The sequence below is a fragment of the Rhinolophus ferrumequinum genome, chromosome X (assembly GCF_004115265.2).
Source record: "Rhinolophus ferrumequinum isolate MPI-CBG mRhiFer1 chromosome X, mRhiFer1_v1.p, whole genome shotgun sequence".
Taxonomy (NCBI): Eukaryota; Metazoa; Chordata; class Mammalia; order Chiroptera; family Rhinolophidae; genus Rhinolophus; species Rhinolophus ferrumequinum.
The window spans coordinates 26,142,247-26,158,906 of NC_046284.1; the positions used below are offsets into that span (position 1 = coordinate 26,142,247).

The window sequence follows — 16,660 nt, forward strand, 5'->3', positions numbered from 1 at the left end:
TTGGGGTGAAAATTCTGTTCATAATAATACCAAAGAGAATTGAAAACAGAGAGAGATTCAAACATTTTTGTACATCAGTGTCCATAACATTGTTCACAACCCAAGTGTCCATCAATAGATGAATGGATAAACAAAATGTGGTATATCCATACAATGGAACATTATTCAGCCTTGAGGAGGAATTAGGTATTGATACATGCTGCAACATAGATGAACTTTGAAAACATAATGCTAACTGAAAGAAGCCAGATACAAATATTGTATTGTACGAGGAATATTGTACGATTCCTCTTATATGAAATACCTAAAGTAGGTGAATTCATAAAGATAGAAAGAAAATTAGAGGTTACCAAGGGCTGGGAGAAGGGGAAAATGGAGAGTTACTGTTTAATGGGTACAGTTTCTCTTTGGGGGTGGTGAAAGTTTTTGGAAATAGGTAGTGGTGATGGTTGCACAACATTGTGAATGTATTTAATGCCACTTAATTGTACACTTAAAATATGGTTAAAACAGCAAATTGTATGTTACATATATTTTACCACAACAAAAATTTAATAAAAATTATTGAACTTAAATTTCTGGGCATATCTCTATTTCCTTATGAGAAATTACTGAAAATGAATTTATTCTGCTAAAGAGCCATGAGCATTATTAAGGCTCTTGCTACATACTGCTAATTTGCTTTCCAGACTGGTTCTCTCAGTTTATACTCCCACAAACAGTATATTAGAGTGTCCATTTTACCCTCTTTACTGGCATTGGATATTATTTTTCATGTTCTTATTTTGAGAGGCAAAAAGTATCTTATTGTTGTACTAGTGTTGCACAGAATTATTAGTGAATATGAGAACATTTAAATATATATTTATCTGGTATTTATTAACTGTTTTTGGCCTTTTGACTATTTTCTTGAAGGAGTATTTTGTTATTGATTTGTAAGGACTTCCCATTTACTAAGGTACAAAATTTACACACATTCCTGTTGTGTTTTTCTTTCTTTTTAATTTTCTTTATAGTATTTTTAACATATGTAAAATATTTTTAAAGTTTATGGAATCAAATCTATTTTTGTCATCTGTGGTTTTTTTTTTAAAGATTTTTTTATTGGGGAAGGGGAACAGGACTTTACTGGGGAACAGTGTGTACTTCTGGGACTTTTTCCAAGTCAAGTTGTTGTCCTTTCAATCTTAGGTGTGGAGGGCGCAGCTCAGCTCCAGGTCCAGTTGCCGTTGTTAGTTGCCGGCAACCTTGTGGTTGAGAGGACGTGCTCCAACCAACTGAGCCATCTGGGAGCTCAGCAGCAGCTCAGCTCAAGGTGCCGTGTTCAATCTTAGTTGCGGGGGGCGGAGCCCACCATCGCTTGTGGGAGTCCAGGAGTCAAGGAGTTGAACCGGCAACCTTGTGGTTGAGAGCCTGCGCTCCAACCAACTGAGCCATCTGGCCACCCGGGAGCTGCGCGGCAGCTCATTGACTTCATTCTAGTTGTGGAGGGTGCAGCTCACTGGCCCATGTGGGAATCCAACCAACAGCCCCCTAGCCCAGAGCTCGCACTCTTACCAACAGAGCCACCCGTCCGCCCCCGATCTGTGTTCTCCCCCATTACTTTTATGTTCAGAAAGTCCTTCTCTATATGGGGGATAAGTGTCCATCTATTATTTATGGTTATTTTATGGTTTCACTTTGTTTTTCCATTTAACTCTATAATTCATCTGGAATTAATTTTGATAGTGTGAGGGGAAAAAAAAATCTAACTTTATTTTCTTTAACCAAATAGCCAATCTAACTTTAACCAAGTAATCTAACTTTAACCAAATAGACAGTTGTTTCAGAGTTGTTTATGGACAAATACTTCCTTTTCCTACTAGTTTTGTAATGCTGCCTTTATTAGACAATAAGTTCTTATAATATATTGTAGAGTCTGTTTCTGGGCACTTTCCATTCCATTGAGCTATGCCACACCATTTTAAGTATTGTAGTTTTATAGTCTTTTACTAACTGGAGGTTAAGAAAAACCACATTACTCATGGTTGAAAATTTCCTTGGCAATTTTCATCTATTCATTCTTTCTCAACTTCGTAGGCCCACCTACTAAGATTTTTCTTTGGAAAAGCAAGGTTTCTGCTGTTAACTGGTAGTGAAACAGATCACTCAACCCCTCAGTGCCTTATCTGTAAAATGGGAAAAAGAATATCTTCTTTTGCTCAACTTCCAGGGTGATTGTGGGGATCAAATGAGATGGCTATGAAAACATTGTGAAAAACAGGCACCATTTTTTTACAATTGAAATAGGCAATGATCCTGGGGTCTTTGAATTAGTTATTATGTGGATGGTGGGGTTGCACTGGGTTTTGGAGGCTTTGGCACTAGACTCTGTCTTTCTTCCACAGAGCGCTTCGACCATCACTGCCCCTGGGTGGGGAATTGTGTTGGAAAGAGGAACTACCGCTACTTCTACCTCTTCATCCTTTCTCTCTCCCTCCTCACCATCTATGTCTTCGCCTTCAACATCGTCTATGTGGCCCTCAGTGAGTATGCAGGGCAGTGCCTGTTTTTGGAGTTGTGGGGGGCAGGTTGGAAGAGGACTTGAGGACAACTTAGGGGAATAGTTGGGTTTCCTGGCGGGACTTTACCATTGCGAAGGCACCTTAGGACCAGTTAGAAATGAGCACTACTGTCTGATCTTGAGCAGGGCTCCAAACCTCAGGTCACATCAATCAGTATTTACTAAGTGTGTTGGCCTTTTCACTGGCCTTCTGCTGGGGACTGGGGCCATAATAACTGGTTTGTATCCAGAGTACTGGGCATTTCTGAGGTGATCACAAAGGTTGGGGATGTATTTTGGCTGTCTGTATCCTCCCTTCTTCTGCTTTGTAAGACCTACCCTGTGCCAGGTGGTAGAAGGGGTTATACTAGAGAAATGCCTTTTAGTAGCTCGTGGTTTACTTTGGGAGATAGAAAATACACACCCATGTGTATGCGCGCGCGCACACACACACACACACACATCAACAGATAACAAATAAGGGAGGATGGGATGTGGAGTTAAAGGAGTGGTCTTAATCAAGACAGCTTTCTGGGAAGAGATGAGTTCTCAGGATTTTGAACAAGAGAGGGCATGGATTGATGAGGAGAGAGGATTTTTCTTAGATATTTCTGATTTTTTTCATCTGTGAATGAGTATCCCTCTCCATGCCCATAGTTGGGGGCTAGGGAATGGGGAAGGGAGGCAAATGCTTGGCTTCTGCCTGACTCCCTAGTCCAGTGCTGGGTCCCACACTGGAGATGTGAACCCTTTGGTCAGGAAACTACTGGCTTGGAGGTGAGAGTCCCTTGTCTGAGTGAGGGCTTATTTCATGCCAGCTCATAACAAGGGATAGGGAGGAAAGGAAGTGAGTAAGTACTAAGATAAGTGTGCATTTTTTACTAAAGTCACTAATTTTTCTCTTTACTCCCCCTCACAATTTCACAGAATCTTTGAAAATTGGCTTCCTAGAGACGTTGAAAGAAACTCCTGGAACATATCCTCCCCTGGCAGTATGTCCCTGTGAATCCCTCTTAAATTATTTTCCAGCATGCTTTTTCTCTGCAGTTTTTGCATCATCTCATTTCTCAGATGTCAGAGTGCCAAAGTCTAAAATAAGAAAGAAAAAAAAAAGAAAAAAGAAGAAAATCTAGTCTTAGTGGTAGCAACCAGAATGGAAGGTGGCCAGTATGTAAAGGGAGCTCTTTCCTATACCCTATCCTCTACTGTCTCCCTCCTAAGGCATTCTGATCCTATGCTCAGCCCTGCCTCTTTTAGTGGGCTATCTTTGCCTCAATACATCTCTTAAGTCATTTGCTGGAAGTTCCACTTTCCTGTTAAGGCTAAGGCTTATTTTGAACACCAGGTGCATTTCTGAAAAGGAGATTCAGATGGGATTTATATAAACCACATCCTGTTTTTCCCACCAATTTTTCATTTGTAAAGTTTATTTTTTGATGTATTTTCCATTGACAGTGATGGCCAACATTGTTTAACTTTGGCCCCCTCCTAAGTGTCCTCTTCAAAGAACTAGTGATGCATAAACAGATAATTAGATACACTAGAGATATTAGAGAGCTCCTAATAGTGAACAAACAGGAGTCCTTTACCTGTCATAAGGGATATGCTCAGCGAGTTTAGAATTCGTCTGTTGTTATATGTGGATACTTGGCCATTTGTGATATATGTTCCAAGAGGTAAAGATGATGTGATTGGTGCCATGAGTATGAGCTGAGGCATCAAGCCCCCTGATGTGGCATCTTCAACATTCCTTAACATCACCTCACTGTTCTAGAAGTACTCATTTGCTTCTTCACTCTCTGGTCCGTCGTGGGACTGACTGGATTTCACACTTTCCTCGTGGCTCTCAACCAGACAACCAATGAAGACGTGAGTCAACTTTCCCTTCTTCTGATCACATATTCTTCACCCAAAAGCCTGTTCTCTCATTACCTGCTAGAGAACTGAGTGTCCAGGGCCTGGGAGGTCGAGGCAGGCAGAAACCTGGTGTGGGAGATTGTTAAATCTGATGTGTGAAAGAGAAAGCAGACAGCTTTGTTTGGAGCTGAATGCCTGTAGAGAATTAGGAAGAGGTTGAATGGTTGGGTGGGTACACGGTCTTTAGCTGTTCGTAGGTCTTTAAAGGCTAGTTGATACCTCTGGATTTGGAATGGACAGGGACAGATGCACTGAATAAATTCTTGCTTTTTAAAAGTTATCACTTAATCCACGTTCATTGTAGAAAATCAGAAAATACAGATGAACAAAAAATAGTAAATAAGTCCCTGTAACTTTACCTCCTAAACATCATCATTGTTAATGGTATGATATATATTCTCTTCTAGACTTTAGACTTGTTCCCACCTTTGTTTATGTGACTATATATTTTGTGTTTTTAAGTGAAAATAATACATATCATTCCGTTATCGGCCTTTTTCACTCTACTATGAACATTTTTCCATGGCTATGCATGTAGTTTTTTTTTTCCTATTGTGGTAAGATACACATTATATAAAATGTACTGTGTTAACCATTTTGTAAGTATAATTCAATGGCATTACGTACATTCATGTTGTTGTGCAACCATCATCACCATCCATCTCCAGAATTTTTTCATCTTCAACATAATCTTTAAAGTAAGCCTTAGCTTTTATTTTTGCAGATCAAAGGCTCATGGACAGGGAAGAATCGTGTCCAGAATCCCTACAGCCATGGCAACATTGTGAAGAACTGCTGTGAAGTGCTTTGTGGCCCCTTGCCTCCCAGGTACTCAGGGGACTAGAAGGTGCCTGGGATTCTTGGGATGAGCAACTCAACCTGATCCTGTTACCTAGTCTGATGCCTTCTTCTGAATGTGGCCTCTTGGTGTCAAATAGGTCTTCCCAGGGATTGTCCCTTGGTGCTACATGGACCATAGACCACAGGCTTGTTGAAGGGATGACCTTTCATTCTTATTTCATTTGTTTGTTCCCTGGTTAATGAAGTATTCCCTGGTTTGTGGAAGACAAAGTGAATGGAAGACAGGAGGCATGTGCTAGGATCAGGCTAGACTGCCAAAGGACAGGTTTATGTTTTCCAGTACACACAGCAAGATTCAGTGAGTGGGTGGGTGGGTGGAAGGGTGAATGTAAAGTGCTTTATTAACTGTCTTATCTTCTTCAGTGTCCTGGATCGAAGGGGTATTTTGCCACTGGAGGAAAGTGGAAGTCGACCTCCCAGTACTCAAGAGACCAGTAGCAGCCTCTTGCCACAGAGCCCAGTAAGTGTTCCTGACTTTAAGACTTGAAGGCTGAGTTGATGATAGAGGATGTAGGCTAAATTTATGCTTTAGAGATAAAATTATGCAATTTCATGTCCAATCTCTCCAGCTTCCCTGTCTCTGCTTCTGCCCTGACATGGCCACAGATCTTTGTGTCCTTGAGGTAGATTAAGATCTAGTCATTTCTTTGACATTTTGCACCAGCCACTGTACTAGGTGTGGGATATGCCAATGAACAAGGCAAATGATGTCCCTGCTCTCAAGGAGTTCGTTGTCTGATAGGGACAAGAGACCAGAAAACAGGCTATAGCTTGATGTCATGCAAAGTGCCTTGATGAGGGAAGCATAAAATGCTATGGGAGCAAAGATAGGGGTTGGGGAGTGGGTTGGAGTTAGTGGTGTGATTACCTTGGTAGAAAGAAGCTTCCTCTGGAATATTCCACTGGAATATGCAGATGTCTCCCAGCTGTCCGGCTCAAGATATACTTTACAAAGTCTGTTCTTAAAATTTTATTATCTGAAATTTCTTTTTTTTGTAATAGCTTTATTGAAATATAATTCACATACCATAAAATCCCTGTTTAAAATGTATGATTCACTAGATTGTAGTGTATTTACAGAGTTGTTCAAGCATCCCAATAATCAATTTTAAATCATTTCATTATCCCCTGCAAAAAAGTCTGTACCCTTTAGCAGTTACTCACCTTTTCCCATCAGTTCCCCCAGCCCCATCCCTTGGCAACTAGTAATTTACTTTCTTTCACTATAGATTTGCCTCATCTATACACGTCATATAAATGGAATCATACAATATGTGGTCTTTTGTGACTAGCTTCTTTCATTTAGCATAATATTTTCAAGGTTCATCCATGTTGTGGCATGTAGCAGCAGTACTTCATTCTTTTATATGGCCAAATAATATTCCATTGTATGAATAGACCACATTTTATTTATCCATTCATCAATCAGTGGATATTTGGGTTGTTTCCACCTTTTGGTTACTATGAATAATGCTGCTATAAATATTCATGTACAAGTTTTTGCATGGACTTATATGCCTTTTGAGGAACTGCTGGACTGTTTTCCAAAGTGGTGCAGCTACACCATTTTTCTTCCCCACCAGTAGTGTATGAAGGTTCAAATTTTGCCATATCCTCGGCGTCACTTATTATCTGACATTTTGATTCTAGCCATTCTAGTGGGTGTGAAGTGGTTTCTCATTGTGTTTTTTTAATATATATGTTTTTTAATTTTTCAATTACAGTTGACATACAATATTATATTAGTTTCAGGTGTATAACATAGTGATTAGACATTTATATAATTTAGGAAGTGATTTCCCCTCCCCCCGACCCCACCGATTAGCCTGGTACCCACCTGGCACTATACATAGTTATTACAATATTATTGACTATATTCCCTATGCTGTATTTTACATCCCTGTGAGTATTTTGTAACTATCAATTGGTACTTCTTACCTCCTTCACCATTTTCACCCATTCCCCCAACCTCCTATCCATCCAGCAACCATCAGTTTTTTTTCTTTATCTATGTTTTTTTTCTGTTTTGTTTGTTTATCTGTTTTGTTCTTTACATTCAACAATAAGTGAAATCATATGGCTTTTGTCTTTCTTTGTCTGACTTGCTCCACTCAGCATAATACCCTCTAGGTCCATCCATGTTGCAGATGGCAAGATTTCATTCTTTTTTTTTTTTATTAAAATTTATTGGGGTGACAATGGTTAGTAAAATTACATAGGTTTCAAAGATTTCATTACTTTTTTATGGCTGAATAATATTCCATATTCCATTGTATACATGTACCAACTCTTTATCCATTCATCCACTGACGGACACCCAGGTTGCCTCCATATCTTGGCTATTGTAAATAATGCTGCAGTGAACATGTGGATACATGTGTCCCTTTGAACTAGTGTTTTGGGTTTCTCTGGGTAAATACCCAGAAGTGGAATTGCTGGTTCCTTCTTTGTCTCTTGTTATAGCCTTTGTTTTAAAATTCGATTTGTCTGGTATAAGTATTACTAACCCAACTTTATTTTTTCATTTCCATTTTCATGAAATATCTCTTTCCATCCCTTTGCTTTTAGTCTCTGTGTGCCTTTTGATCTGAAGCGAGTCTCTTGTAGGCAGCATATGTAAGGGTCTTGTTTTCTTATCCATTCAGCCATTCTATGTCTGTTGATTGGAACATTTAAGCCATTTATATTTAAAGTAAATGCTGATAGATACATAGTTATTGCAATTTTATTATTGATATTTCTGATCTCTTTTCCCCCCCATCTTCTTAAAGAAGTTCGTTAACATTTCTTGTAATAGTGGTTTGGTGGTGATGAACTCTTTTAGCATTTTCTTGTCTGGGAGGCTTTTATCTGTCCTTTGATTCTAAATGATAGCTTTGCTGGCTAGAGTAATCTTGGTTATAGGTCCTTGCTTGTCATCATTTGGAATATTTCATGCCAGTCTCTTCTGGCCTGCATAGTTTCTGTTGAGAAATCAGCTGACAGTCTTAAGGGAGCTCCCTTGTAAGTAACTGTTTTTCTCTTGCTGCTTTTAAAATTCTCTCTTTGTCTTTAACCTTTGGCATTTTAATTATGATGTGTCTTGGTGTGGGCCTCTTTGGGTTGATCTTGTTTGGGACTATCTGTGCTTCCTGGGCTTTTATGTCTATTTCCTTTGCCAAGTTAGGGAAGTTTTCTGTGATTATTTCTTCAAATAGGTTTTCAATTCCTTGCTCTCTCTCTTTTCTGTCTGGCACCCCAATAATGTGAATGTTGGTATGCTTGATATTATCCCAGAGGCCCCTTAAACTATCCTGATTTTTTTGGATTCTTTTTTCTTTTTTTGCTATCCTGATTGGGTGTTTTCTGCTCCCTTATCTTCTAACTTGCTGCTTCATCTGCTTCATCTAATCTACTATTGGTTCTCTCTAATCTATTCTTCATTTCAGTTATTTTAGTCTTCATTTCTGACTTTTTTTGTTATGTTTTCTATATCCGTTTTGTTGTTTCCTATCTTGTTGTTGAAGTGCTCTTTGAGATCATTGAGCATCCTTATAACCAGTGTTGTGAACTCTGCATCTGGTAGATTGCTTGTCTCCATATTATTTAGTTCTTTCTCTGGAACTTTTTCTGTTATTTCATTTGGGGCATGTTTCTTTGTCTCCCCATTTTGGCTACCTCCTTGTGTTTGTTTCTATCTATTCGGTAGAGCTGCTGTATCTCCCAGTTATAGGAGAGTGGCCTTATGTAATAGGTGTCCTGTGGGGCCTAGTGGTACAGTCTCCTTTGTCACCTGGGTGGGTGCTCCAGGTGTGTCCCTTTTGTGGGTTGTGTGTACTCTACTGTTGTGGTTGAGCCTTGGTTACTTTTTGTTCGTCAATGGGAGGGACTGACCGTCAGGCTAATTGGTTATGAGGACTGGCCGTGACTGCAGTGGAGGAGCTGTTGTGCAGGGGCTGACCCTACAGAGTGGGATTCACTTTAGCAGGGCTCTGGTGTGCCCAATCTGCTGTTTGGGTGTGACATCTGTAGAGGGAGCCAGGAGGTGCTCCAGCACAGTTGGAAGCCGGTCACTGGGTGTGCTGGCCTTAGCCCTGGGGCCTCCTGGGAGGGGCCCTGCCCTAGGCCAAGTTCAATTGCTGCCTGTGCCCTTCCTGGGGCAGATTTGCAGATGTCTTCCACCCACATTATGCTTGGAGGTGCCTGGGAAAGGCTAAGCTGCAAATTGAGGCTGGCTGCCACCGGTGCCAGACTTGGGGATGTTCAGCAAGAGGTAGAGGGCATTCCGAGGCCAGATGCTGCTTATTTGGGGGTTGTGAACCTTTGAGAGATTTTTGGAAGGTCCACAGCATGAACCAAATCAGGCTATTTGTATGGAAAAGCAACTAGAAGTGACTTGGGTGGGCTAGAAAGTTGTGTGGGGTGGGGTCTCAGGGAATCACCAGGGTGGGGCCAACAGTTTTAGGCAGGTTGATGAAGACTCAGATGTGGTGGCTCCCTTTGTCTGCATGCTGGGAGAGGGGAGGGCTCAACAAAGAAACAATGGCATCTGCTAGCACTTCTGTCTGGGAGAAAGCTGCCTTTCCAGCCCTCATCCTGAAGCCAGATGATTCAGTTCCTCCCTATATGTCCCTGGTGCCTTTCAAGGTGCTGCCCCAGAGTTGGAGCTCAGAATGAGTGAGTCTATCAGTGAGTAAGTCCGTGTGCAGGCCCTTTAAGAGGAATGCCTGAGACTCTAGCAGCCCTCTGTCTCACTCAGTCACAATTTCCTCTGGTTTTCACAGCTACAAGTTGTGGGGACTTCTCTTCCTGGCAGTGGAACCCTGAGCTGGGGAACCTGGTGTGGGACTGGGACCCCTCACTCCTCAGGGGGGACCTCTGCAGCCGAGATATCCCTCCTGATTTTTAACAGCCATAAGTGGGTGTGGGGACCAGCCCGTTTCACATCTCCATCCTTCCTGCCAGGCTCAACGTGGATTCTTCTATATATCCTTAGTTATAGGACTTCCGTTCAGCTAGACTTCAAGTGATTCTTAATGATGATTGTTCTGTTGTTTAGTTGTAATCATTGTGGGTTTTTTAAGTCATTGTGGTTTTAACTTGCATTTCTCTGATGACTACTAATGATGTTGAACATCTTTTCATAAGCATATTGGTCATATATATATCTTCTTTGGAGAAGTGTCTGTTAAGATCCTTTGTCAATTTTTTATTGTTGAGTTGTAAGAATTCTTTATATATTTTATATACAAGACCCTTATATGATTTGCAAATATTTTCTCCCATTCTGTGAATCATCTTTTCCCTTTTTTTATGGTGCCCTTTAAAAGGTTTAAATTTTGATGTAGTCCAATTTGTCTTTTTTATTGTTGTGGCTGTGCTTTTGTGGTCAGATCTAAGAGACCATTGCCTAATCCAAGGTTGTAAAAATTTATGCCTCTGTTTTCTTCTAATAGTTTTATAGTTTTAGCTCTTACATTTAGGTCTTCAATCCATTTTCAGTTAAATTTTATATATGGTGTAGTAGGGGGTCCAAATTCTTTCTTTTGCATGTGGCTATCCAGTTGTCTCAGCACCATTTGTTAAAAGACTCTTCTTTCTCCTTTGAATTGTCTTGGCACCCTTGTCAAAAATCAATAGACCATAAATGTGAGAGTTTGTTTCTATTCTGTTGATCGATAGGTCTATTCTTATGCCAGTGCTGTACTGTCTTTGTATCTATGGTGTTGTAGTAAGTTTTGAAATTTGGAAGTGTGAGTCCTCCAACAATATTATTTATTTATTTAATTGTTATGGATATTCTTGGTCCCTTGAATTTCCACATGAAACTTAGAATCAGTTTCTTAATTTTTGCAAAGAAGTCAGCTTTAATTTTGGTGGGGATCACATCGGATCTATGGATCAATTTGTGGAGTATAGCCATCCTAAGAAAATTAAGTCTTCCAAGCCATTAACATAGGTTGTCTTTTCATTTATTTAGGTCTTATTTACTTTCTTTCAACAATGTTTTTAGTGTTCAGAGGATAAGTTTTACACTTCTTTTGTTACATTTATTCATAACTATTTTGTTCTTTTTGAAGTTATTGTAAATGAATCCTACCTTTAAGTGAATGCTTTTTGTAAGGTAGATAATTGCTCTTTTCTTTGCCTTTCCTAAATTTTGAATTTTCTTTTTTGAAGTACAGCAAAACTATTTTTATATATTATTATCATTTTGAATATCACTTTTCTGATGAATCTGGTCTTAAATCATAACAATTTAGGTTATTGATTCTCAGTTGAATGTGGGGAAGAGTGGTATTTTAGAATTACTCTGGAGACATATATCACCCCCAAATTTTGCCACCCCACCCTCTTTGGTTTAGAAAGAGGTTTTGTGAAGGTTTTTCACTATTCTAGTGAGCTGCGTGTTAGAGCAGAAACAAGACTGAGGACCACTGGATCAGACCTTGTTAGACAAGTACGTTATAACATTCTGTTGTAAATGAGAGGGGCCTGTGTAATTATTTGTTGTCCAATTATTATTATCATGAATAATAATGGAAGCATATCTCCACAGCAGTTAAGACCAGAACTCAAATAAATGCCAGTTACATTCTGCTGAGAAGATGACGATAGGCTGGTCTTAGTTTAGTGTCGGTGGTTGCATAGGTGTGGTGATGGGTTCAGAGGAAGAGCTCAGTGTCTACTGATTATCTCCATGTGGATTTTGAGAGTGAGCTTTGTATTGAGTTTGATATGTTTTCTTCTCAGGCCCTAACAGAACATCTGAGCACAAACAAGATGCCAGAGGATACCAGCACTCCTGCAAAGATGCCACCCCCGGAACCCCCAGAGCCACCACAGGAGGTGGCTGAAGCTGACAAGTAGCCCATCTATGGAAGAGACTTTTGTTTGTGTTTAATTAGGGCTATAAGAGATTTAAGGGGAGAAGAGAAACCTGAGACAGAGAGCAAGTAAGCTGTCCACTCTACTGGTTTTTCTTTGGTCTTTGTTCACCCAATTGCACATTGGCATTTTCTTGCTGCAAGTTTTTTTTTTTTTTTTTCTTCCTGGACTCAAGGCAGTCACAGAAGATGTCAGTGACCTCTGATAACTAGAACTATGGGTTTCTTGGGCCCTGGCACTGGTTTTTTACGGCCTCAGCCATGGAGTCTCCTTGGACTCCCCTCTCTTCTCTCCAGATCCCAGCTCTTCTGCTTGGGGTGATTGGTCCAATTCTGGGGTTAAAGTTTCTTGAGATTGGCTCAAATCCTCTCCAGCTGCTGCATGGCATTAGTCCAGAGGCAGTCACAGAGACCTCTGGCCAGGGAATCCTATCTGGATTCTTGGGGCCTTCTGAATTGAAGAGAATGGAGAATGGGGTTGGAGGATTGTCCTGGCTACAAAGTGCCAACATTGCCAGCAAATCCTTTTAGGAATGGGGCAGGTAGCTTCCACTTGTTGTATTTATTCATGTAGCTTCTCCTTTGTCCCCCATCCACTATCTAACCCCCAAGCCCCACTCTTTTCCAATTAGATATATGTAAGTAGTTGTAGTATAGATAATAATTTACATTTCTCATAGACTACCGAGAAACTTTTTAATATCTATGCCATTCTCAATAAGAATTTATGAGATACCAACGTCACGGTCCCTTGCACTCTGTCTCATCTCTACTCCTTTCTCATTAGCCCCTTTTAATTTGTTTTCTTCTGACTCTTGCTCCCATTAAGAGCAGGAATAGCAGTAATAAAAGTCTGCACTTTGGTGGTTCCTTTTCCTCAGAGGAAGCCTGAGTGCTCACTTAAACACTACCCCCTCAGACTCCTTGTGTGAGGCCTACAAAGGCCTTGAATGCACAAATGGGGAAACCAAGGCACAGAGAGGCTCTCCTCTCCTCTCCCCCTATGTCCCCTCAAAAAAGAAAAAAGAAACAAAAAACGACCACTAGTACTTCCATTAGGCCTCAGCTGAGTGAGGAGGGAAGCCCAGTACTGCCGCCCTCCCAGGTAACCCACTCCAAGGCCTTGGCCCACCTTGGGCTTGGTAACCACACCAGGGGGCTTCCTCCAAGCCTCACTCTTCCAGCACTTCCACCGGCAAAGTCCCAGAGTCACTTCACCCTGTGGGTGGGCTGTGTCCCTCAGTCAACTCTGCTCAGGACCTGCTCTATTTCAGGGAAGAAGATTTATGTATTATATGTGGCTATATTTCCTAGAGCACCTGTGTTTTTCTCTTTCTAAGCCAGGGTCCTGTCTGGATGACTTAATGGGGAGGGGGGAAGTGTAAACCAGAACTTTTAATCTATTTGAAGGTGATTAAACTGTGTCTAATGCAAATTGCCTGCCTCCTCCTTCCCCCTTCCATTTCAAGGATCACCATGTGGGTGTGAGTGTCTGTGTGGGGATGTGTGGCGTTGGGGTTGGGGTTGAATGTGTTGCTTGTTACTACCCATAGTTCCATTTTCCAGGGGACACTTGGGTTGGAGAGATAGCTCCTAAACTCTCCACTGATCTCTACTACATTCTAGGCTGAAGTTTACCTTATTCTGGACTATGAAGCAAGGGCTTTCAAGGCAATATACAGTGTCAGCAAGATGAGGAGGGTTGGGGTAGGGGTATATTAACTTAAGAGAAAAGTTCTTTATTAGGATATTGTGTTTATGCAGTTGGAGGCTGTTAATTGTAAATGAGTCTTGGTTATTAAAGCAGGCTCATCAGGGCCTTCCCTGCGAAATATTTTGTTAGTGATCTTTTACAAATATATACTTTGAAAAGGTATATATACCTTAAAAAAGTATATATTTCTTTTTAAGCAGTCTATAATCAAGACTCCTTACCAATTCTTATTTCACTCTTCCCAGTTAATCAGATTTAGTGAAATTTGGCTGCTCCCAGATTTTTCTCTATGTCTTCCTGTTTTCCTGATAACAGGATTTGAGTTTAGCAACGAGAGAGAGAGAGAGAGAGAGAGAGAGAGAGAGAGAGAGAGAGAGAGAGAAAGAGAGAGAGAGAGAGAGAGAGAGAGAGAGAGAGAGAGAGAGAGAGAGAGAGAGAGGAGAGAGAGAGAGAGACACTCTGACTGACTTGGATTCCTCTCCTAACTGCCTCTACCATTCTTTTTCTGGCTCTCTCAGTTTGTGCTTCTAGTTACATTTTAGTTAGTTTAAAATAAGGTCAAGCCTGGAGCGTTTGGAAGCTATTAGATTTTTCCAGTAAACCTGCCACTCAGATAAATCCATTTTTAGACAGTTTTCAGCCTATCCTATCTCAGCCCATCTCCTCTCCTGGGTTAGGGTGGATGTCTCTCCTCCCTCAACTTACCTCAATGACTCTTATGCTAACTCTTAGGTCAATCAGACAAGCTTTCTTTTTCTGAGGTGAAGGGTCAGCATGGAAATCTCTTCAGTGTGAAATGATTATTATTTAGGTTTCTGCTTTTTCATACACCCTGCATTCTTTATTTTCCTTTATAAATCTTCTGTATTTAAGATGTTGGCTTGAAGATCTAACCCATTCATACCATGCACCAGCCGGGACTGTCCTTTGTCTGAGTTCTCATCAGAGCGGAGATTGAAGAATTGGTCCTTTCCAGAGGAATAGACCTTAAATTGTTTGCTCTTTTCAATGACTGACATTCTTTTGGGGGGTTGGTGGGATTCGGCTATTTGGGGTCGTTTCTTCATCACCATTTGGCTCTGGGATCCTTCTTACCCTAGCAGAGAGCATCCACTCACCTTTGCTCTTTTTCCTCAGTGGTGGAGGTGCATTTTAATTCTTTCGCAGCTAAATTCCATTCTTCCTGCCCTAACCATCCTGCCTTTACCTGTAAGGCCCCTTTTCCTACTGACCAAATCACTTTACCTTGGGGAAAGAAAAAGTATTTTATTTTTAAATCTATTTTCTGACTTAAATGCAATTTAATATGTAAACCTCTGCACTTTTGTGTGAGCCTACAAATGTGTATGTGTGGTGGGTTTTTCACTGTCTGGTATGTCTTAATAAAGAAATCTTTCTTTTTGGGGGAAGCCAATTAATGAAGGAGACTTGAATGTTTTCAGAAATACAGGGATGTCTGTTTCTTTGTGCTTCTACCTCATTTCTTTACTTGTGCCTAGCATGAGTGACTGGCATCCTCCCCACCTTTTGACCCCCTTCCTTTGAGAGGCCCCTCAAACTAGTGGGGCAGATAGAGGGACCTGTCCTATGTCTGGGACCTCTTGGCTCAAGTGGTAACCTAGCAACCTAGCCCTCCTCCCTTTCCCCATGGCCTTGCCCTGTTAGTTCTTTTCTTCCTGCTCAGTTTATTTTGTACTCCTGAGGCTGGGGCCAGGCTAAGGAAAATCACCTAAGAACCACAGTAAATATTTTTTAAAAAATGATAATTTGCTCTTGTGCCTTGGTGCTATTAAAGAAGAGCAATGCTTCCAGTAATTAAAACAAACAAAAAACAAACAAAAAACATTTGTGTCAGTTTTGAGAATACATTCTAGGAATCACTTGCTGTTCTTAGGTGACAGGTTTTAGAAATAGAATCAAAGGCTGAAAACTGAATATCATTAGCTTTAAAGGATGCAAGCCCAGGAAGTCATTGTAGATTTCATATTTTGGATAAATATGAAAAAGGAATGACAACTAGAAATCTGTATTCGTAGACTTTCAAATGGCCTATAGGACATTAATATACATTGAAAAGCCTAGCGTAGTTGACTGGACCTAGTTATTACACAACTAAGCACAAAATATGTTTTTACAGTTTTAATATATACACTGAATTTCCAGGAATGCAACCATTGTATAAATTGAGGGAAGGGGATACTGTATTTTTTTCAGAATTTTGCCAAGTGTTATGACTTTTGAAAATCATGTCACCAATAGTAATGCCATTCATGGATTTGTTTTTTTTAAAAACTAAATTTATTGGGGTGACAATGGTTAGTAAAATTACATAAAATTAGATTTTTCCAGTAAACCTGCCACTCAGATAAATCCATTTTTAGACAGTTTTCAGTCAAGTATACAATTCTATAATACATCATCTATATATCACATTGTGTGCTCACCACCCAGAGTCAGTTCTCCTTCCATTATTGTATATTTGATCCCCCTTACCCTCATCTCCCACCCCCCACCCCCTTTACCCTCTGGTAACCACTAAACTATTGTCTGTGTCTATGAGTTTTTGTTTCTTTATTTGTTTGTCTTGTTCCTTTGTTGCTTTCAGTTTTATATCCCACATATGAGCGAAGTCATGTGGTTCTCGACTTTTTCTGACTTATTTTGCTTAGCATAATAATCTCAAGATCCATCCATGTTGTCACAAATGACAGTATTTCATCTTTTCTTATGGCAGAGTAGTATTCCATTGTGTATATATAC

General features: G+C 40.3%; 1 protein-coding gene across 2 annotated transcripts in view; it reads left to right on the forward strand.

The window, feature by feature from the left end:
• Positions 1-13,894, forward strand: part of ZDHHC9 (zinc finger DHHC-type palmitoyltransferase 9) — a 48,832-nt gene extending 34,938 nt beyond the window's left edge. The window contains exons 5-10 of one of the 2 annotated variants that reach the window (XM_033116961.1): positions 2,388-2,525; positions 3,470-3,518; positions 4,309-4,411; positions 5,184-5,287; positions 5,684-5,780; positions 12,053-13,894. In XM_033116961.1, coding sequence (XP_032972852.1) covers positions 2,388-2,525; positions 3,470-3,518; positions 4,309-4,411; positions 5,184-5,287; positions 5,684-5,780; positions 12,053-12,169 — 608 coding nt within the window. In that variant the 3' untranslated portion in view covers positions 12,170-13,894. The remainder of the gene's footprint in view (positions 1-2,387; positions 2,526-3,469; positions 3,519-4,308; positions 4,412-5,183; positions 5,288-5,683; positions 5,781-12,052) is intronic. The other variant, XM_033116972.1, reaches the window with a different exon arrangement.
• Positions 13,895-16,660: the final 2,766 nt, after the last annotated feature.